This window comes from Palaemon carinicauda, chromosome 3, assembly GCF_036898095.1.
Source record: "Palaemon carinicauda isolate YSFRI2023 chromosome 3, ASM3689809v2, whole genome shotgun sequence".
In the NCBI taxonomy this organism is placed as follows: Eukaryota; Metazoa; Arthropoda; class Malacostraca; order Decapoda; family Palaemonidae; genus Palaemon; species Palaemon carinicauda.
Genome location: NC_090727.1, coordinates 167,318,259 through 167,335,732, shown reverse-complemented (window position 1 = coordinate 167,335,732; position 17,474 = coordinate 167,318,259). Strand labels below are relative to the sequence as shown.

General features: G+C 39.5%; 1 protein-coding gene across 1 annotated transcript in view; it reads left to right on the top strand.

Moving 5' to 3' along the window:
• The window catches only part of LOC137638755 (BTB/POZ domain-containing protein KCTD5-like), a 40,555-nt gene extending 23,301 nt beyond the window's left edge, over nt 1–17,254 (top strand). Inside the window, exons 3-4 of the mRNA XM_068371100.1 lie at nt 6,294–6,481; nt 11,807–17,254. Coding sequence (XP_068227201.1) covers nt 6,294–6,481; nt 11,807–12,001 — 383 coding nt within the window. The 3' untranslated portion in view covers nt 12,002–17,254. The remainder of the gene's footprint in view (nt 1–6,293; nt 6,482–11,806) is intronic.
• The last annotated feature ends 220 nt before the right edge of the window (nt 17,255–17,474 follow it).

Sequence of the window (17,474 nt, the reverse complement as noted above, 5' to 3'; positions counted from 1 at the left end):
AGAGATTGTCCTCATAAGTCTCGACACTATCTCCTTTGGGCTTTTTGTTGCAGCACAACAAATAATCTAACTTTGCTCTTATGCGGCACATAATTGTTTTTATTAAAAAAATCCATTATTCTCTTCATTATAAGTGTATGTAATGTGGGTCTAGGCAGAAGGTGATCAGAGGTGGACATGAAGTCTTCACATGGGTCTTACCCTAGTGCAAGTAAGAAAGCCATACTTTTCAATTCATTTCATATTATTATTATTATTATTACCTGTATTATTATTATTATTATTATTTGCTAAGCTACAACCCTAGTTGGAAAAGAAGGATGCTATAAGCCCAGGGGCCCCAACAGGGAAAATAGCCCAGTGAGGAAAAGAAAGAAGAAAGATAAAATATTTTAAGAACAGTAACAACGTTAAAGTGAATATTTGTTCCAACACAGAGGCTTACCTCGAACTACTTTCTTAGGAGGTACCTGGAATCTCCTCTCAACCGACCAGAGTTTTGTGTAGTTTACCCTACTTCCGTTTTCTGTGAGGACTACCCCAGGCGGAAGGATACGTGCCCTGAGGCTAGTCCCGAGCCAGGTCACTCGTTAGCTTGGGTCTCGACCCTCTGTAAGTTCTCTGGTCGTGTTGTGATATCATCTCGACGCTCTCCTTGTCTCAGTGCGACCCTTTGTGTCCCCGACTCGTGTGTCCCACGTGGTACCCGCGTGGCCCGCTATACTTTCCCTTGTGCTCTCGCATGTCCGCTTGTTTTCCCTTGTGCTTTCCCTTGTGTTTGTAAAGTGTTCTCTTCCCTTATTATCCTTTCCCGCTGCGTTCCTGTGTCTTGCGGTATTGTGCTAGTGCAGTATAGAGCATCATCGCCGTTGCCCTGGGCCTAAGGCTGGAAAATCGTGTGGTGCGTTCTTATCTAAGACTGAGGTGGACCCGCACTCCCTTTGCTCTTCGTGCAGGGGTAGAGTTTGCTCTCCTTCGGACATGTGTCCGGAGTGTGTGTCGTGGACCGAAGTGCAGTGGGTGAAGTTTGGGACGAAGAAGAAGTCGTCTAAACACTCGCCCAGGAAGTCCAGCATTTCTTCGCCCGTGACTTCTACAGGAGAGAAGTCTGACAGGGTTCCTTCTTCATTCCCTACCCAGAGTAGGGGACGAGGTAAGTCCGTTGCGGGGAAGAAGCCAATGGTTCTTCCCCAGGAGTCGTGTCTTCGGGATTCTGGGGTTGCTGATCCTTTACAGGCAAGTTGGGGCCTGACAGTTTTATTAGTGAGGGTCCGCAGGCGATGCCCTTGTGCATCGGGGGCACGTCTCTTCGGACAACCCTATGTGGAATAAGGATGTCGCTGTATCTTCACCAGCATCGTGGATTCATGTTTCAGGCGCCTCCGCAGCTGAAGGAGCCCCAGGAAAAGAAGATTCGCCGTTAGAAGATCCCCTCGGATGGGGGCCCCCGAGAACTCCCTGTAGATCACCTTTGAGGGAGGAGGACGGCCTTGGGTCCTGGTTCCAGAATGTTGATCGTCCGATTTCTCTTCCAGCCCCTCTATCGGCGGTTCCCGATATCTTCCTTCAGCCTTCGACATCCAGAACCCAGAAAATGGTGAAAGCGGACGTTCCCGTCTCTCGTAGTTGTTACGAGGAGTCGTCAGGGTCCTCGGAGGTAGGCTCATCGTTGTCGTGGAGAAGACACTGTCGAAGGAGGGACAGATCCAGGAGACGTCGCTCCCCCTCGAGGTCCCGCTCTAGGTCAGGGCATGGGAGGAAGCGGTCAAGGTCCCCAAAGAAGAAACCCAGGAGGAGTAGTTCGCCGAAGGAGCAATGGGTCCTCGTTCCCCGCAGTAAGCTCGCGGACTTTACTACTCTCCCGAGCACTGCGGGTTGGCTTTCCGGAGACAGTCCTCCTAGAAGGGCCTCCACCAGCCATAGATTTGACCCTCACAAAGACCCAAGGAGCTCTTCGGACAAGCATAAGACCTCGAAACGGGCTTCCCTACCCGCCCAGCGGATGGAGTTGCCTTTTCGGACGGGCAGCCTCGTCGAGTTAGCTCAGCCGAGCGATATGGGGGGACGGCTTCCTTCGTTGGGCAAACCCACGGAAGCCTCTCCCCCTTTGAAGAAAGGCAAACGGAGGACGGAGGTGCCTGAGCCCTCCGCAATGCCTGTCCTCAGACCACAGATTGGTGCGAAGGCCTCCGTCAGTACGGTTCCTCAACCTCGGACGGCGATACTGAAACCGCGCCAGTAGAGGACTCCGCTTATAGGAGGGTCATTGGTCTGATTCGCCATCACCACAGGATTGAGGAACCACTGCCTGCGGACGAGGATGCCTGGTGGTCTAGCGTTAATAGACTAATGGAGGAGCCCGTCCAACAGAAGCCCTCCTTAGCCCTACCTGTAGCCAGAGATGTGAGACTTGGCCGTGCTCACATATACAAGGTTGTGGCACGAAACGCTGAAGGTTCCAAGGTTCAAGGGTCCTCCAAGTTACTCCAGGGGTTGAAGTCCCAAAGTAAGTACTACTGGATGGAAGGACAGCCACAAGGAGCCAGCAGAGTAGAAGACTCCTTGGAAGTCTTAGATCAGGGAACTTCGGAGGACGGGGCTTCCTCAGCTCCTATCTGTTTTTCTCCATCGGAGGCGACGATGATGGAGGAGATGTCCAAAGATCTCGTCAACGTCGCCTCTTGGTTAGACTGGTGGGCCTCGACACTAGTAGGCATCCAGGCTTCCCCCGACTCTACAGTGCCGTCCAACCAAGCACTGCTGAAGGAACTTACCAGCTCCGGAGGACGGGCCTTGAAGTTCCTAACTTTTCAGTCCCTAGCGTTATCCGCCAATTGGGTTCTGCGACGAAGGGTCACAATCTTAAATAAATTGTCCAGGCGTATACCGGACAGGGAGGCGAGGACCTTGAGGAACCTTTCTGTATGGGGTGACGGACTCTTTCCCTTGAAACAGACATAAGAAGTGGTGGAGAAACTGTCGAAACGGAAGGAAGTGAACACTCCCAGACTGCATACCATGAGGAGGCCCACTTACAGAAGGCCTCCTCCGGATGGACCGTCGACGTCTCGGGCCCCCCCTAGCCAGGTGAGGAGAGAGGCCCCGGCTTCCCTGTGGTCTCACCCTTCGCAGCCCTCCTGCAGGGGCGATCCCACAGCCCCAGCCTCCTATAGAACAGCCCACTCAGCTTCCAGGAGAAGCCGGTCAGGTCGCTCCTCCAGAAGGACGTAGGTTGAGAGGCCCCCCACTCCTGCCCAAGCCTCAGGTAGGGGGATGCCTCAAACGATTTTGGCAAGCATGGAAGAATCACGGAGCGGAACCCTGGACGGTAACAGTGTTAAAAGAGGGGTACAGGCTCCTGTTCCTGGCAGACCCTCCACCTATTATCCCAGCAAGTCAGGCGGAGTGGTTAGCCCCCAAGGACCCCTTGAAGAGGGAGGCCTTACAAGAAGAGGTCTCCACTATGTTAGCGAAAGGGGCTATGGAAATGGTGCTACAACCTGGTCCAGGTTTCTACAGCTGCCTCTTCCTGGTGGAGAAAGCGACGGGGGGTTGGAGACCAGTCATAGATCTGTCAGCCCTCAACAATTTTGTGTGCAAGACCGGCTTCAAGATGGACACCCCGAAGTTGGTCCTGGAGTCCTTGAGGGAGGGAGACTTCATGATTTCCATAGATATCAAGGACGCCTATTTCCAGATCCCCATTCACCCCTCCAGCCCGAAGTACTTTCGGGTGAAGTGGGATACCCAGATCTTGCCATTCAAGACTCTTTGCTTCGGCCTGTCGACAGCGCCCCAAATCTTCACGAGAGTCTTCACGACTGTCTCTGTATGGGCTCACGAACGGGGAATTCATCTGATTCGCAACCTGGACGACTGGTTACTCCTTTCTTCCTCAGAGGCAGTTTTGAAGGAACAAGGCGCGGAGCTAATGCAATTCTGCAAGGTTCTGGGTATCACCATCAACCTGGAGAAGTCTCACCTGTCTCCCTCCACCAGGATGACGTACTTGGGGATGGTTCTAGACTCCCGACTACAGTGAACCCTCGCTACTTCGCGGTTCGACCATCGCGGATTCACCACTTCGCGGATTTTTTCCATAACCCATATATATACAGTAATATATATATATATGTATGCATGTATTTATGTATATATGTAGGTATGTATATGTGTATACATATAAATATATATATATATATACACACACACACACACACATATATATATATATATATATATATATATATATATATATATATATATATATACATATATATATATATATATATATATATATATATATCTATATCTATATATCTAAAGTAGGAAGATGTGATGTAGTTCTAAGGGAAAAGTATGGGAAATATGTCTGGGTAATAAGCAAAGCTCTACCTCCAGTTTGTTTCTACATTATGATCAGAGATAAATGTAAACAAAACATTGGTTGCCATTTTTTATCGTGCTTTTTAGCATGTTTAGGAAATGCATGATATAAGATCACCTTTACTATTTGTGCCTGTTTTAGTTTAGGGTACTGTAGTACATGCATTAAATGTTCTGTACATTAAAGGGTAGTTTGTTAACAGTACTACGTACAAGGGAAGGTTTTAAAAGTCTGAATATACATGTTGAATAAATAGGTAAATATGGTGTCACTACTTCGCGGATTTTCACCTATCGCGGCCGCGACTGGAACCTATCTACCGCGATAAACGAGGGTTCACTGTAGTGAGAGTCTTCCCATCGGAAGAAAGGCTGAACTACCTGGACCAGATCCTCCGTCCCTTCCTATCGGGCCAGCCCAGGAGAGCGAAGGATTGGCAGAGATTGATAGGACATCTAGTATCTTTGTAGAAGCTGGTTCCCCAAGGGAGGATGAAACTCAGGGCCATCCAATGGAACCTGAAGGGGCTCTGGAACCAAGTAGGGTCGCCCTACAAAGTAATTCCTGTTCTTCCAGGGACAAAGCAATTCTTGGAGTGGTGGAGAGACCGAGCAAACACCCTCAAGGGGATGCCCTTCGCGGCGGAGCCCCCGTAGATGCTCCTCTTCACGGACACCTCCAAGGAAGAATGGGGAGCTCACCTTCGCGGGGAGTCAGCAAGGGGTTCTTGGACGGAAGTGGAAAAGACACAGCATATCAACGTCCTGGAGATAAAGGCCGTTCAGAAAGCATGCCTTCAATTTGTCGGTCTTCTAAGGGGAAACACAGTGGCGTTAATGTAGTACTGTCTGGCCATTCAAATGATCCAGTAACTCTCCAGCGGTAGTATCTCAACGGGTGGCTGGTGCCCTGGCCAACCTACTACCTAATAAATAATTGTATATTATTATTATTATTATTATTATTATTACTACTAAGCTACAATTTTAGTTGTAAAAGCAAGATGCTATAAGCCCTGGGGCTCCAACAGGGAAAATAGCTCAGTGAGGAAAGGAAAGAAGTAAAATGAAATATTTTAAGAAGAGTAACGACATTAAAATAAATATCTCCTATATAAACTATAAAAACTTTAACAAAACAAGAGGAATAGAAATAACATAAAATAGTGTGCCTGAATGTACCCTCAAGCAAAAGAACTCTAACCCAAGACAGTGGAAGACCATATTACAGAGGCTATGGCTCTACCCAAAACAAGAAAACAATGGTTTGATTTTTGTTTTTAGTGTTTATATAGCTTCACTCCTACCACAAGACTCATCCTTTTGTATTGAATATACGGCCTTGCCTCTTTACAAGCTGCTTACACAGTTTCAATTTATCCACTTTTGATCTTTTGCTGTTATTTATTAGTAATTGTATCTATTAGAGAGGAAGGGCATACCTCTTAACTGAGCCCCTCTAAAACTGCATTTTTCCTAGTTATTCAAACTTGAGTAATTTAATCAAAGGTCCCACCTCAACCACTCCAGAAGTCTTTTGACCAGGTGAAAGTGAAGAGCATCATGCAATGGTACCCCGTGTCACCATGCACTGTGGTTGCTTAGCAACCCTATTGTGATGCAATCAAATCACTTTTTCATTTGATTATCTGGTCATACAAAACAAAACTAAGAGTAACCCATTTAAATGACTAAGGTTTGTATAGCTAGCAAAAATAAATAGTTTTATAAATCATTTATTGAAATGCTGTATAAGATAGATATGTGTGTATGTACTAGGTTAAATAAATTATGAAGTGAAAATGTAAGTGTTGGTTTTATGTGCTTATTTATTTTTTAAAAATGACATACAGGTAGTATGATAAAATGTGTGAAATTATGAGTTTTTGTACCTAACGAATTTCCAGGTGTACTAGAAGAAGCTGAATTTTATAATATCACCGAATTGATAAAGCTTTGCAAAGAGCGCATCAGCCAGCGGGATAATAGGCCACCCAAGTCTGGGAAGAAACACATGTACAGAGTTCTACAGTGCCATGAAAATGAACTTACACAGCTTGTCTCGACTATGTCAGATGGATGGAAATTTGAGCAGGTAGGATGGAAAAGAATTTGGAACTTCACCTTTGCCATGATAAATTTTTTTTTTTTTTATTGCTGAAGAGGTTATTCTTTTTTACTTTTGTTTTCAATAACACAAAAAGTAGTATTTTAAGCAAACTTTGATTACTATCTATTAGGATTCAAGCAAGACTGTTTAGTTATATACGAGCCGAGTACCTATATTTTCATCTAATTTTACCTTCTATAGATTTGTAAAACATAATTACTACACTGGATATGAGGGAATTTATTAACAAGATTTCTATTTTTAGATGTTTGCAAGTTTTCACTTTATACAGTATGTGAGTTTGTGTTAGACCATGTAAAAAGAAATTCTAAAAGTTTTTAGTTAGTTACACTGTATTTTGTTCCTACATGAATATAAACCTTTGTCCTTTAATTGCCTATGCCAAAATCAAAGATTTTTCTAAAGGTATATATTCACTGGTGCCAGTTTAGATTTTTTATTTGTTAGTGAGCAAAATTACACAAGAACTACTGTACTAATTATGGCTAAACTTGTAGTCATTTTAGTTATGACCCAAGGAGGAATCTGTAACATTTTGGAAAATGTACACCAAAGTACAAGTACGCAGCAGTACTCTGAATATAATCGCAATGTTGAGTAAATGACAAATATTTTTTAAGTTTATTTTTTGTTTTTGAACAACATTTTGGAAAAACTGATGGACCAGTTTCCACAAAACTTGCAGGACATGTGGAGGACTGCCCAAGGACAAATCCATTAGATTTTTAAGAAAATACATTGAAGTACGGTAATACCTTCAGATACGAGCTTAATGCGTTCCGGGACCCGAGTTCATATGTCAATTCGCTCCTATCTTGGATTAATTTTTCCCCTTTAAAATAACTAAAAAAAATAAACTGTTCCCACCCATTGAAAAAGACACCTTAAAACAGTATTTTACAGTGGAAAAATGTTTTTGATTGTTCTAATTCACACCCTACGCTCACAAAATAACAAATACCTATGTACTGGTTATGATCTGCAATAAAATGTGACATCATTATGGAGCTCTTACCCTGTGGCCGCAGGGGCATATAAAAATTAGAATAGCGCCAACGTTATCCTTGCGTGTCGTAAGAGGCGACTATAAGGGACGGGACGAGGGGGCTGGGAACCCCCTCTCCTGTATCTACATCCTGTGAGACATCGACAAAGAGATGGAGCTGGGGGGAGAGTGACTGCTCCCCGCACTCTAGTTTTGGGGTGTTTGAATGTGCGTGGAAGTAGTACGATAGAGAGTAAAAGATGTGAAATTGGAAGTATGGTTAGGGATAGAAGGATGGATGTATTGGCCTAGTGTGAGACGAAGATAAAAGGAAAGAGTGAACTGATGTTTGGTGAAATGTCTGGTAGAGTGTCTGGGATTGGAAGGGGAAGGGCGAGAGAGGGTGTGGCTTTATTGCTGAGTGGATGGATGACAGGTAAAGTAGTGGAATGGAAGGAGATATCATCTCGGTTAATGTGGGTAAGGGTTAGGTTGGGTAGGGAATGTTGGGCGTTTGTCAGTGCTTATGGGCCAGGTAGTGAGAAAAGTGAAGAAGAGCGGAATGAGTTCTGGAATGAATGAACTAGGTGTGTAGAAGGACTGGGTAGAAGGAATTATGTAGTTGTCATGGGTGACTTAAATGCTAGAGTGGGCGCTGGAGAGGTAGAAGGTGTCATTGGGAAGTATGGCGTACCAGGTGAAAATGAGAGTGGCGAGAGACTGGTAGATATGTGGTTGAGCAAGAGATGGTGATAAGTAATAGCTTTTTCAAAAAGAAAGATAAAAATAAGTATACATGGGTAAGAGTGGCAAATGGAAGAGTAGTAGAAAGGGCATTAATGGATTATGTGTTGATAACAAAAAGAATGTTTGGAAGATTGAAAGACGTGCAAGTGTTTAGGGGTATGGCTAACGGTATGTCTGATCATTTTTTGGTGGAAGGAAAATTAGTTGTAGCAAAAGAGTGGGGGAATAGAGTAGGTGGATGTAAAAGGGAGCTAGTGAGGGTTGAAGAGCTAATAAAACCGGGGGTAAAAAGTAAATATCAGGAAAGGTTGAAAATGGCATATGACGAAGTGAAAGTAAGAGAAACTGGTAATTTAGAGGAGGAGTGGAAGTTAGCAAAAGAAAATTTTGTTGGGATTGCAAGTGATGTGTGTGGTAAGAGGGTTGTTGGAGGCAGCATGAGGAAGGGCAGTGAATGGTGGAATGAAGGAGTGAAGGTAAAAGTGGAAGAGAAAAAGAGGGCTTTTGAAGAATGGCTGCAGAGTAATAGTGTAGAGAAGTATGAAAACTATAGAGAGAAAAATGTGAAAGTAAAGCGCAAGGTACATGAGGCAAAGAGGGCAGCTGACTTGAGGTGGGGTCAGGGATTGGGTCATTCATATGAAGAGAATAAGAAGAAGTTTTGGAAAGAAGTGAAGAGAGTAAGGAAGACTGGCTCAAGAATTGAAGAGACAGTGAAAGATGGAAATGGAAGGTTGTTAAAAGGAGAGGAGGCAAGGAAAAGATGGACGGAATATTTTGAAAGTTTACTGAATGTTGAGGATAATAGGGAGGCAGATATAATTGCTGTTGCAGGTGTTGAGGTGCTAGTGATGGGAGATGAGAATGAGAGAGAGATTACAATAGAGGAAGTGAGGAGAGCACTAGATGAAACGAGAGTAGGAAAAGCATCTGGTATGGATGGTGTGAGAGCTGAGATCTTGAAGGAAGGGGGTGTGACTGTACTTGAATGGTTGGTGAGATTGTTTAATATGTGTTTTGTGTTGTCAATGGTACCAGTAGATTGGGTTTGTGCATGTATTGTACCACTATATAAGGGTAAGGGAGATGTGCATGAGTGTTCTAATTCAAGAGGTATTAGTTTGTTAAGCGTAATTGGAAAAGTGTATGGTAGAGTATTGATTAATAGGATCAGGATAAAACAGAGAATGCAATCTTAGAAATACAGGGTGGTTTTAGAAGAGGTAGGGGTTGTATGAATCAGATTCTTACAGTAAGGCAGATATGTGAGAAATATTTAGCAAAAGGTAAGGAGGTGTATGTTGCGTTTATGGATCTGGAGAAAGCGTATGATAGAGTTGATAGGGAAGCAATATGGAATGTGATGAGGTTATATGGAGTTGGTGGAAAGTTGTTGCAAGTAGTGAAAAGTTTCTACAAAGGTAGTAAAGCATGTGTTAGGATAGGAAATGAAGTGGGTGATTGGTTTCCGGTGAGAGTGGGGCTGAGACAGGGATGTGTGATGTCGCCGTGGTTGTTTAACATGTATGTTGATGGAGTGGTGAGAGAGGTGAATGCTTGAGTGCTTGGACGAGGATTAAAACTGGTAGACAAGAATGACCATGAATGGGAGGTAAATCAGATGTTGTTTGCGGATGATAATGTACTGGTAGCAGACACAGAAGAGAAGCTTGGCCGATTACTGACAGAATTTGGAAGAGTGTGTGAGAGAATATTTCTTGTTTATCAATTCTCGAATTTGAATAGTCTTATTACCTACAGATTGTATATAATTCCAAGTCATAAGCTTTGCAGTCTCTAGAATTTACTATTTGGTCACGTGGTTCGTTTAACTTTGTGCAGTTTAAACACTTTGATGCTTGCGTATTACACTCCGTGGTGGAATGTTTTCCTGAACATTTCCTGCAGACTTTATCATCATTCTTAGACTTTCTATCTTTTTCAAGATGTCTATACCTCTGACAGTGGTAGCAGGTGATCACATGGTATCTATTACGTATGTTATAAATATCCCATCGTAACGAAACTTTGTCCTCATTATCATGAATAGCCCTCCGAACTTCAGGATCACATTTCAGCACATAGTGGGTGGTCCTCCTGAGGCATTTTTCTTCAGGACTACACTTATCTTCTCTTCTATATTTTGGATTTGGTCCAGGCAGCGATTTTTTTTAATCAAAGCATTTACTTCATCATCTTCGTCATTGTACACATTGCATATCATTATTTTTGGTTTTAGTTTTCCAATTTTTCTCGTTTCAGTGTCAGCCACCAATGCCTGAATTTTGTTTGCCGTCTCTTCTCTGATCATTTTGTTTGCAAAGTTTACAACAACATTTCCATTCGTAGTTGACCGTGTGTTAAGTACTGTATAGGAATGTCTTTAAGTGCTTGTTCAACCTCGCACTTTCTTTCTGTAATTTTAGTTGTTGTATTAGTTGATTTAATTCTCAACAGATTTTTTTCCTTAACTTTGTCAGCAAATGTCTGTTTCTCCGGATTTGGCTGGGATGTGTATACACCAAACCACCTTCACAGCCTTTAATCTATTGGAGTCTACCCACAAGTCTATTGACACCTTTGTTCTTGGTCTTGTGTTGGCTCCCATGCAGGATGTTACCTAAGCATCCTGTCATTAATTACCTCATTATTGAATTCAATGATCAAAAATATATTTTGTATTTTAAATGACTCAGGTTTGTATAACTAGTAAAAATACAAATTACTTTGAAGAGTTAGTTTTAATGGCTTCTTTCCATCTCTAATTGGATTCTTTTTTTATCTGCACAGTTACGGTACAAGCCATGAAACCAAAAATAATATATGTTGCCATTTGCTAAGCGTTGCCTTTCTGGATCAAGTAGCTTTTTAATGTTGTTTATATATTGTTAGATGGGATAGAGAATGTGATATGTATTGAGGGTCTTGGTAATGTTAAAAATTGAAATGGAATATAAGTTTCTGTACATCAGACAATCTTGTCATTGGAGGTACTCTTTGCATCAGTAGCTGTAGGAGGAGATGATGTTAGATGGGCATTTTTGAGCCAGCCCTATACTGTTTATCATTTTTTTTTTTTCATGTATATATATATTGGTGTTGTGAATATAATGATGATGATCATGATAAATTAAAAAAAAAAATCACTCAATTTAAATTAAGAGAAAGTTACCTCTTAGGGGAGTCTATATATACATCTTTTCTTTGGAATATTTACACATTTTTATTGTTAAATTTTTGTAAATGTGGTACACTTAGCCTATGATAGCAGTACATCTTCATAATATCTCAGGGATATATAGAAGATGAAAGCAATATTTCTCATGAGCTAAAGTAACTACCTCTATTAAAAGTTTAACATTATAATAGAACTTCTATAACAAGAAGAAAATTTATAGATAACTTCTCTTAGTGGGTCTCTCTCTTAGTAATTATAATAATGATAGATTACAGGGATGAGTTTATGTGCAAAAAAGTTTTAAAGGTTAAATTTTTTTTCACAACCATGAATATTGAGTTCTTTCAACTTCTAAAAATGTATTTTTCTCCCAATACAGCTGATTAACATTGGATCTCAGTATAGTTATGGAAGTGATGATCACACCGAATTTTTGTGTGTGGTATCTCGAGAATACTCATCGTCTCCCAGCAACCACCAATGTGCCACGGATCGAGCCGACCACCTTGATCTTCATAACTCCAAGGATTGTAGGAAATTACAGTTTATGTATAACATGTCAGGTTCTCCATAGTGCATCTCCTGAGCTCCTCTGTGTTCCCGCTTTCTCGCTCTTTCTCTTCTCTCGCTCTCTCTCTCTCTGGCTGGGATATTTTGCTGCCTTGACTGGAGACTAGCTTGCAGGCGCTATAGTATTTTTGATTGGTGGGAAAGTGTTATAGAGTAAATATAATGATTATTGCAATGGGTAGCTACATTCCCTCCTCCTAGCGGCACAAGAGGTGAAGTTGTTAGTTTTTTTCAAGTTACCTGCAATGTTAAAAGATTTCTATTGTTATGAATTGCTGTAATGGTTGAAATCATTACTGCTTTTTTACAGTATGACAGTGAAATGATAATTACAGCTGCATTTTTGGTATTGTTGTTGTATTATATAAATTTTATATCGATACTGTGCTTTTGTAGTTTGAGTGATTTCTCTTATGTTTAGCTGTAAGTGAAGTTGATGTTGATATTAAAAGGAGAATCACATATGCGTACTGTATTTTGTATATAGAGCAAGTGATGTAAAGTTTGTATTATACTCTGTGGCTGTAAATTTTGGCTTGTATCTTAATTTTTTTTTATTCTTTCATGAGCTGTACTGAACATACAAAAATGAATCCATTATGGTTACCTCTATAACACAGTTGACCCCCTCACTGTTTGCCTGACAAGTTCTTGCTCTTTCAGAATTAAAACGCACAAAGCGCCACTTGTGGCTTACTGTGTGCCTTTTCTTGCCAGTCATGGTGATTAATGTCTGCAAAGATTATAGTGTATGCATTTATTACCTGGACACTCAGTAAGCTTTTGTCCACAAGTGACTGTAGTTTGGATACTTTAGTTTGCATCACAACTTTTGATAACAATGATTGTGAGGGGTAAGGCTGGGAATCATTGTTTACCTCTATTTATGAACATGAAGAGCATTTGGTAGTGAGTACTCTTAATAGACATCTTTAGTGCTTACAAACAATTTTATTTTTAGTTTAGTTTTTACTGTCATTTCATAAGGATCCCTTTGAAGTCTGTATTGTTAGTGAAAGGCTGTTGAGATTTGGTGTCAAGACTTCAAACAATTTTTTATTCATTCTAGAAGACTAGTGTCCATAAAGCCATCATGACATGAAGTATTTATGAAAATAAAGAAAATCTTTCATAATGGGTGTAACCTTGTGTGTGCATGCATGTTTATCATAACATTAAACTATAAGAATGCTGTTAAATGTTCAAGAAATAATGAACTATTTTCATAAGGTATCTCTTGAACATGCGGGAAAATATCTTTCATAGTGGGTGTGACCTTGTGTGTGTGCATGTATGTTTGTCATAACATTAAACTATAAGAATGCTGGTCAATGTTCAAGAAGTAATAAACTATTTTCATAGGGTATCTTGAACACGCGGGAAAATAACGAAGTGGTTTGGTTAGAATTTAAGGACTGGTTAAGGAAGTTTTCATGTGAAGAGAATAGTACAACTCAGTTATTTTGAAAATAAATATATAAATAACTAATACGACACTGGATTGTCTTTTCAGTGTTGCCTTTTTGAACGTGAATGTTTGTGCGACTTATTTTCTGGAAGGTGCAAAGGCTTCTGACTTTAGGTTACTTGGAAGCCCTTCCATATTGAAAGTTTTGAGAGTTAGGGAGCCATATTTTGTACACTTCACTGAATTCCTTATTGAAAGTTTCGAGAGTTAGGGAGCCATATTTTGTACACTTCACTGAACTCTCCTTGTCTTTTAAATGTCTATGCACATCTCTGAACAGCAGCATTATATATTTTTACCAACTTTTTATTGAGAGTATGGTTGCTACAAATGTGATGACGCTTTTTAGAAATTGTAATTGATAACAGTATTATAGTAGTGAACTTGATTCCAGGTGAGGAGAGAATTGTTGAGTAAGATCACAATGTGCTTAAGAAAAACTGTTATTATCTTTGGTTTAGTTAACATTGAAAGTATCTATGATGATGCATGCTACTGAAGTCTAGTCTCCTCTTTGTATTGTTAATCATTCATCATAAGAAGTGCATCTAAATACAGTCATTGTGGTATAAAAATGGTAAAGTGAGAGAAGAGTGTTTATACAATTTAACTAGGCAGGAAGAGAATGGAAGAAATATCAGTAAAACACATATCCTTGTAATTGTTTGATATACTTAGTATTGTTTTCACGATTGAATTACAAGGTACCTGATAGCTTTGGTCTCGAGTAAGATTGGTTGTTTGCCACATTGTTACTTTTTACGCTTTAGTTTTTTAATGTTAGAACTGAATATTTCAAGAGTTTAGTAGAGAATGTCATTGATCTTGTAGGTTTTAGTCTAATGGATATTGTGTGTATTATAGTGGTATGTTTCAACTCAATTTCAATGTTTCTATAGTTTTATTTTATTACCTTTGATTTTCTATGATTTTTACCATGACAACTTTGATAGTTTATTTACAGACATGTAAAGAGTAAGAAAATAAAGTTTTCCTAAGTTATGTCAAATCGGAAAGTTTTTCTTAAATGTTGGCAAACCATTTTGAGATTTAGCCTAGTTGTGGATCAGTAGTGGGTTGATAGAGATTTAAGACGTGGTAATTATCATGGTGTAGAGTTTTTGGTTATACTACCTGTATATCCTGTTTATGGAGCTGTGTCAGGCCTTTGATATGCCTTACAGTTCTTTATAGGTGTAGCATACATTATTCAGAAATATTTAGCCATCCTTTAAGTAAATTAGCACTTGTATAATCCAGATAAGAGATAATGACTTATAAGAATCTTTGGTGCTTTTGAAAATTTAGTCAAAAATAAGTTACGACTACATTAGATAAGCACTTTCATGAATTACTATTGTAAGGGCTTCTGATTAACACACTTTGATAACAAGATATCTTGAATTTGGGATGCAAGAAGGTGGTATTAGCCGATAATAAGGGTCAGTTAGGTTAGTGTGTTTTTTACAAACAACTTCTGATAAATAAATCAAAGTGCCTCATCGTAATAGCCATCAGAGAATAGCTATAGTATCAACAATGATAACAGTATGTCACCATTTTGCTTTACATTGCAGCAGGTTAAATGACATATATTTTTCATCCTAGGTGCTTCTCTCTTGGGTTTGAGAAGTGAATAGCAATTTTTTTTTCTTTCTTTTGGTTTAGGACCATTTTAATCTCATGTTTAGGTATCTCCTGGTGGAGAGCAGCTTTCTAATCCTTTGGTGTACAGTAGAAAGTAGAAGTAAGATCAAGAAAACCCTAATCTCTCTCTCTCTCTCTCTCTCTCTCTCTCTCTCTCTCTCTCTCTCTCTCTTTTGGGGGGTGGGGGGCTTGGGAAAGAATCCTAGAAACATGGAATGGTGTTACATAATGACATAAGTTTGTTCCTAATAAAAAGATTTGTTCAAAGTTAATAACAATTGTTGAGACCTAAGATTTCATAATTACTGGTGTTTGTCAAGATGTTTGAAAGTTAATAAGTGCAGCTATTTTAATACTACAGTATATCTTACCAAAGCTTGATATTGTCACACTGTATCTCCTCTGATAATGAACTTTCGAATCACAAACATCTGGGTTTGCAAACATGATTGTCTAAAATGAAATTTGATTCTTTCATTGTTCATAATTGTATGATATTGTTCCACATAACCCTCAGTTCCAGTATTTAAGGTTACTGTGTTTTTGAAATCCGTAGTGATTCTCGAATATTGATGTACAGCAATCATAACTGCAGATGATGCAATAAAATATTCTCAGTGAAACATACATCTCATCCTTTGAAAAGTATGTTGATGAAAGGAATGTTACTTAAGCTGATCTGGATACACTGAATATAAAGTGATTTTCATGATTTCCATAACTATGATTTTATTTGTTCCTTTATTTCATAGTTTGTGAAACACACTTTGTCTTTGTAGACTAAAATAGTGGAATATAAATTGTCAGTTTCATATTTGAATTTTTACGAATTTTGTTTAGCAGATGTAGTGTAAGGACACTTGTATCTAAGCTCATTGTATGTAGCACATGAAAATATAAATATTTGCACGCCATGTGTATAGTTAGCTATGTATTATTGTGATTTAAATGGAATTTTGTGAGTTTTATACATTATTTACTATAGTTTTAGATACGCAACAGCATACATTTAATAAAAGTTAATTGACTAGTAAAATCTTTCAAGAAAGTGCCAAGCCAAGTTATATAAATAAAGCAATATATACCGGTATTCATTTGAGGAGATACTGTAAAGACTAAGCAATTTTGTATTACATGTTCATGCCAATGTATTTACTTTCAGGATTAAGGGCAGGCCATGTAATAGCTACTGTAATAGAGTAAGTGTGTTTGTAATATTTGGAAATCCCTTTTCTCCTTAAGAATCAGTTGATTGTTAACCTGTGTAAAGCATTTTTCAGGCGTAGGGCTGGGTTCAGAAGTAGTAATCTCTAATTTTGTATCCTACCCTTGGTCATACAGTTATAGTGTGCAGTGTCAAATGCACAATTGAAATTCTCAAACTGGATCTCAGTCGGTAGTAGGTTAGAATTTTATTACTATAGAATTTAAGGGAACTACTATTTTATGAAACAATATACAAAGCTCTCTCTTTCTTCCTAACCTTCTTTTTCTGAGTTGGTCAAAAGACTAGTTATTGCCATTTGGTTGTCAGACTAAGTTTCTTTGTGCTAATAAAAAGGTTGATAACAAGAATGTGTCAGTGTTAAAAATTCTGGAATTGTAATGACTGATAGCAGTGCATTATATGTTGTTTGGCAGAGGAATCTTTATAACATAGTGTCTTTGAGAGGAAAGGTTTTATAGCTCATGGCTGCCCAGCTATTCATTCTTCATTTAAAGGAAGTTCATCACTGTAAACACCAACAAGTGTCACTGTGTCTATGTGCATATGGAAGTCTCTATAGATGTCAGGTGTCTGTTTCCTTGGGTCTTGCAGTGAATTTATTTTAAGCTGGTTGTGCAAGTGTTCATAGTAGCTATTGAGGGATTAACTCTCTAATATCATTGAGGTAATACATTTATGTAAGCACCTAATGTTTTAAGGTGAAGTACATGAGTCTGCAGTTGTCAGAGCTTGCTTCAGAATGGGGCGTGAGTAATTAGAGTTAATGAAGTAGTGATGTGTGTGATTTTGAATTGTGACCCACCAACTGTGTCCTTACCCTCTTGAAACACACAAAGCTAATTACTTCAAGTCATAACCATTCACTTGGAGCTATCCTTATACAAAAAAAAGTGTAGTAAATGATTTTTATTTTATGACTTTCTTTTATTTTGCCTGTATATTATTATATTTGTTAAAAGTTAGAAGATCAGATGTACAACTAAAAGTGCAGCTCTATCATTTTGATAAAAAGTCATTGTTGATTATCATATATCTGTATCATCAAATTAAAAATTTTCATGTCAGCTTTTCCTAATGTGTGGTTTTATATACAGTTGACACATGTAATATATATTCATTTCATGGTGTTTTCAA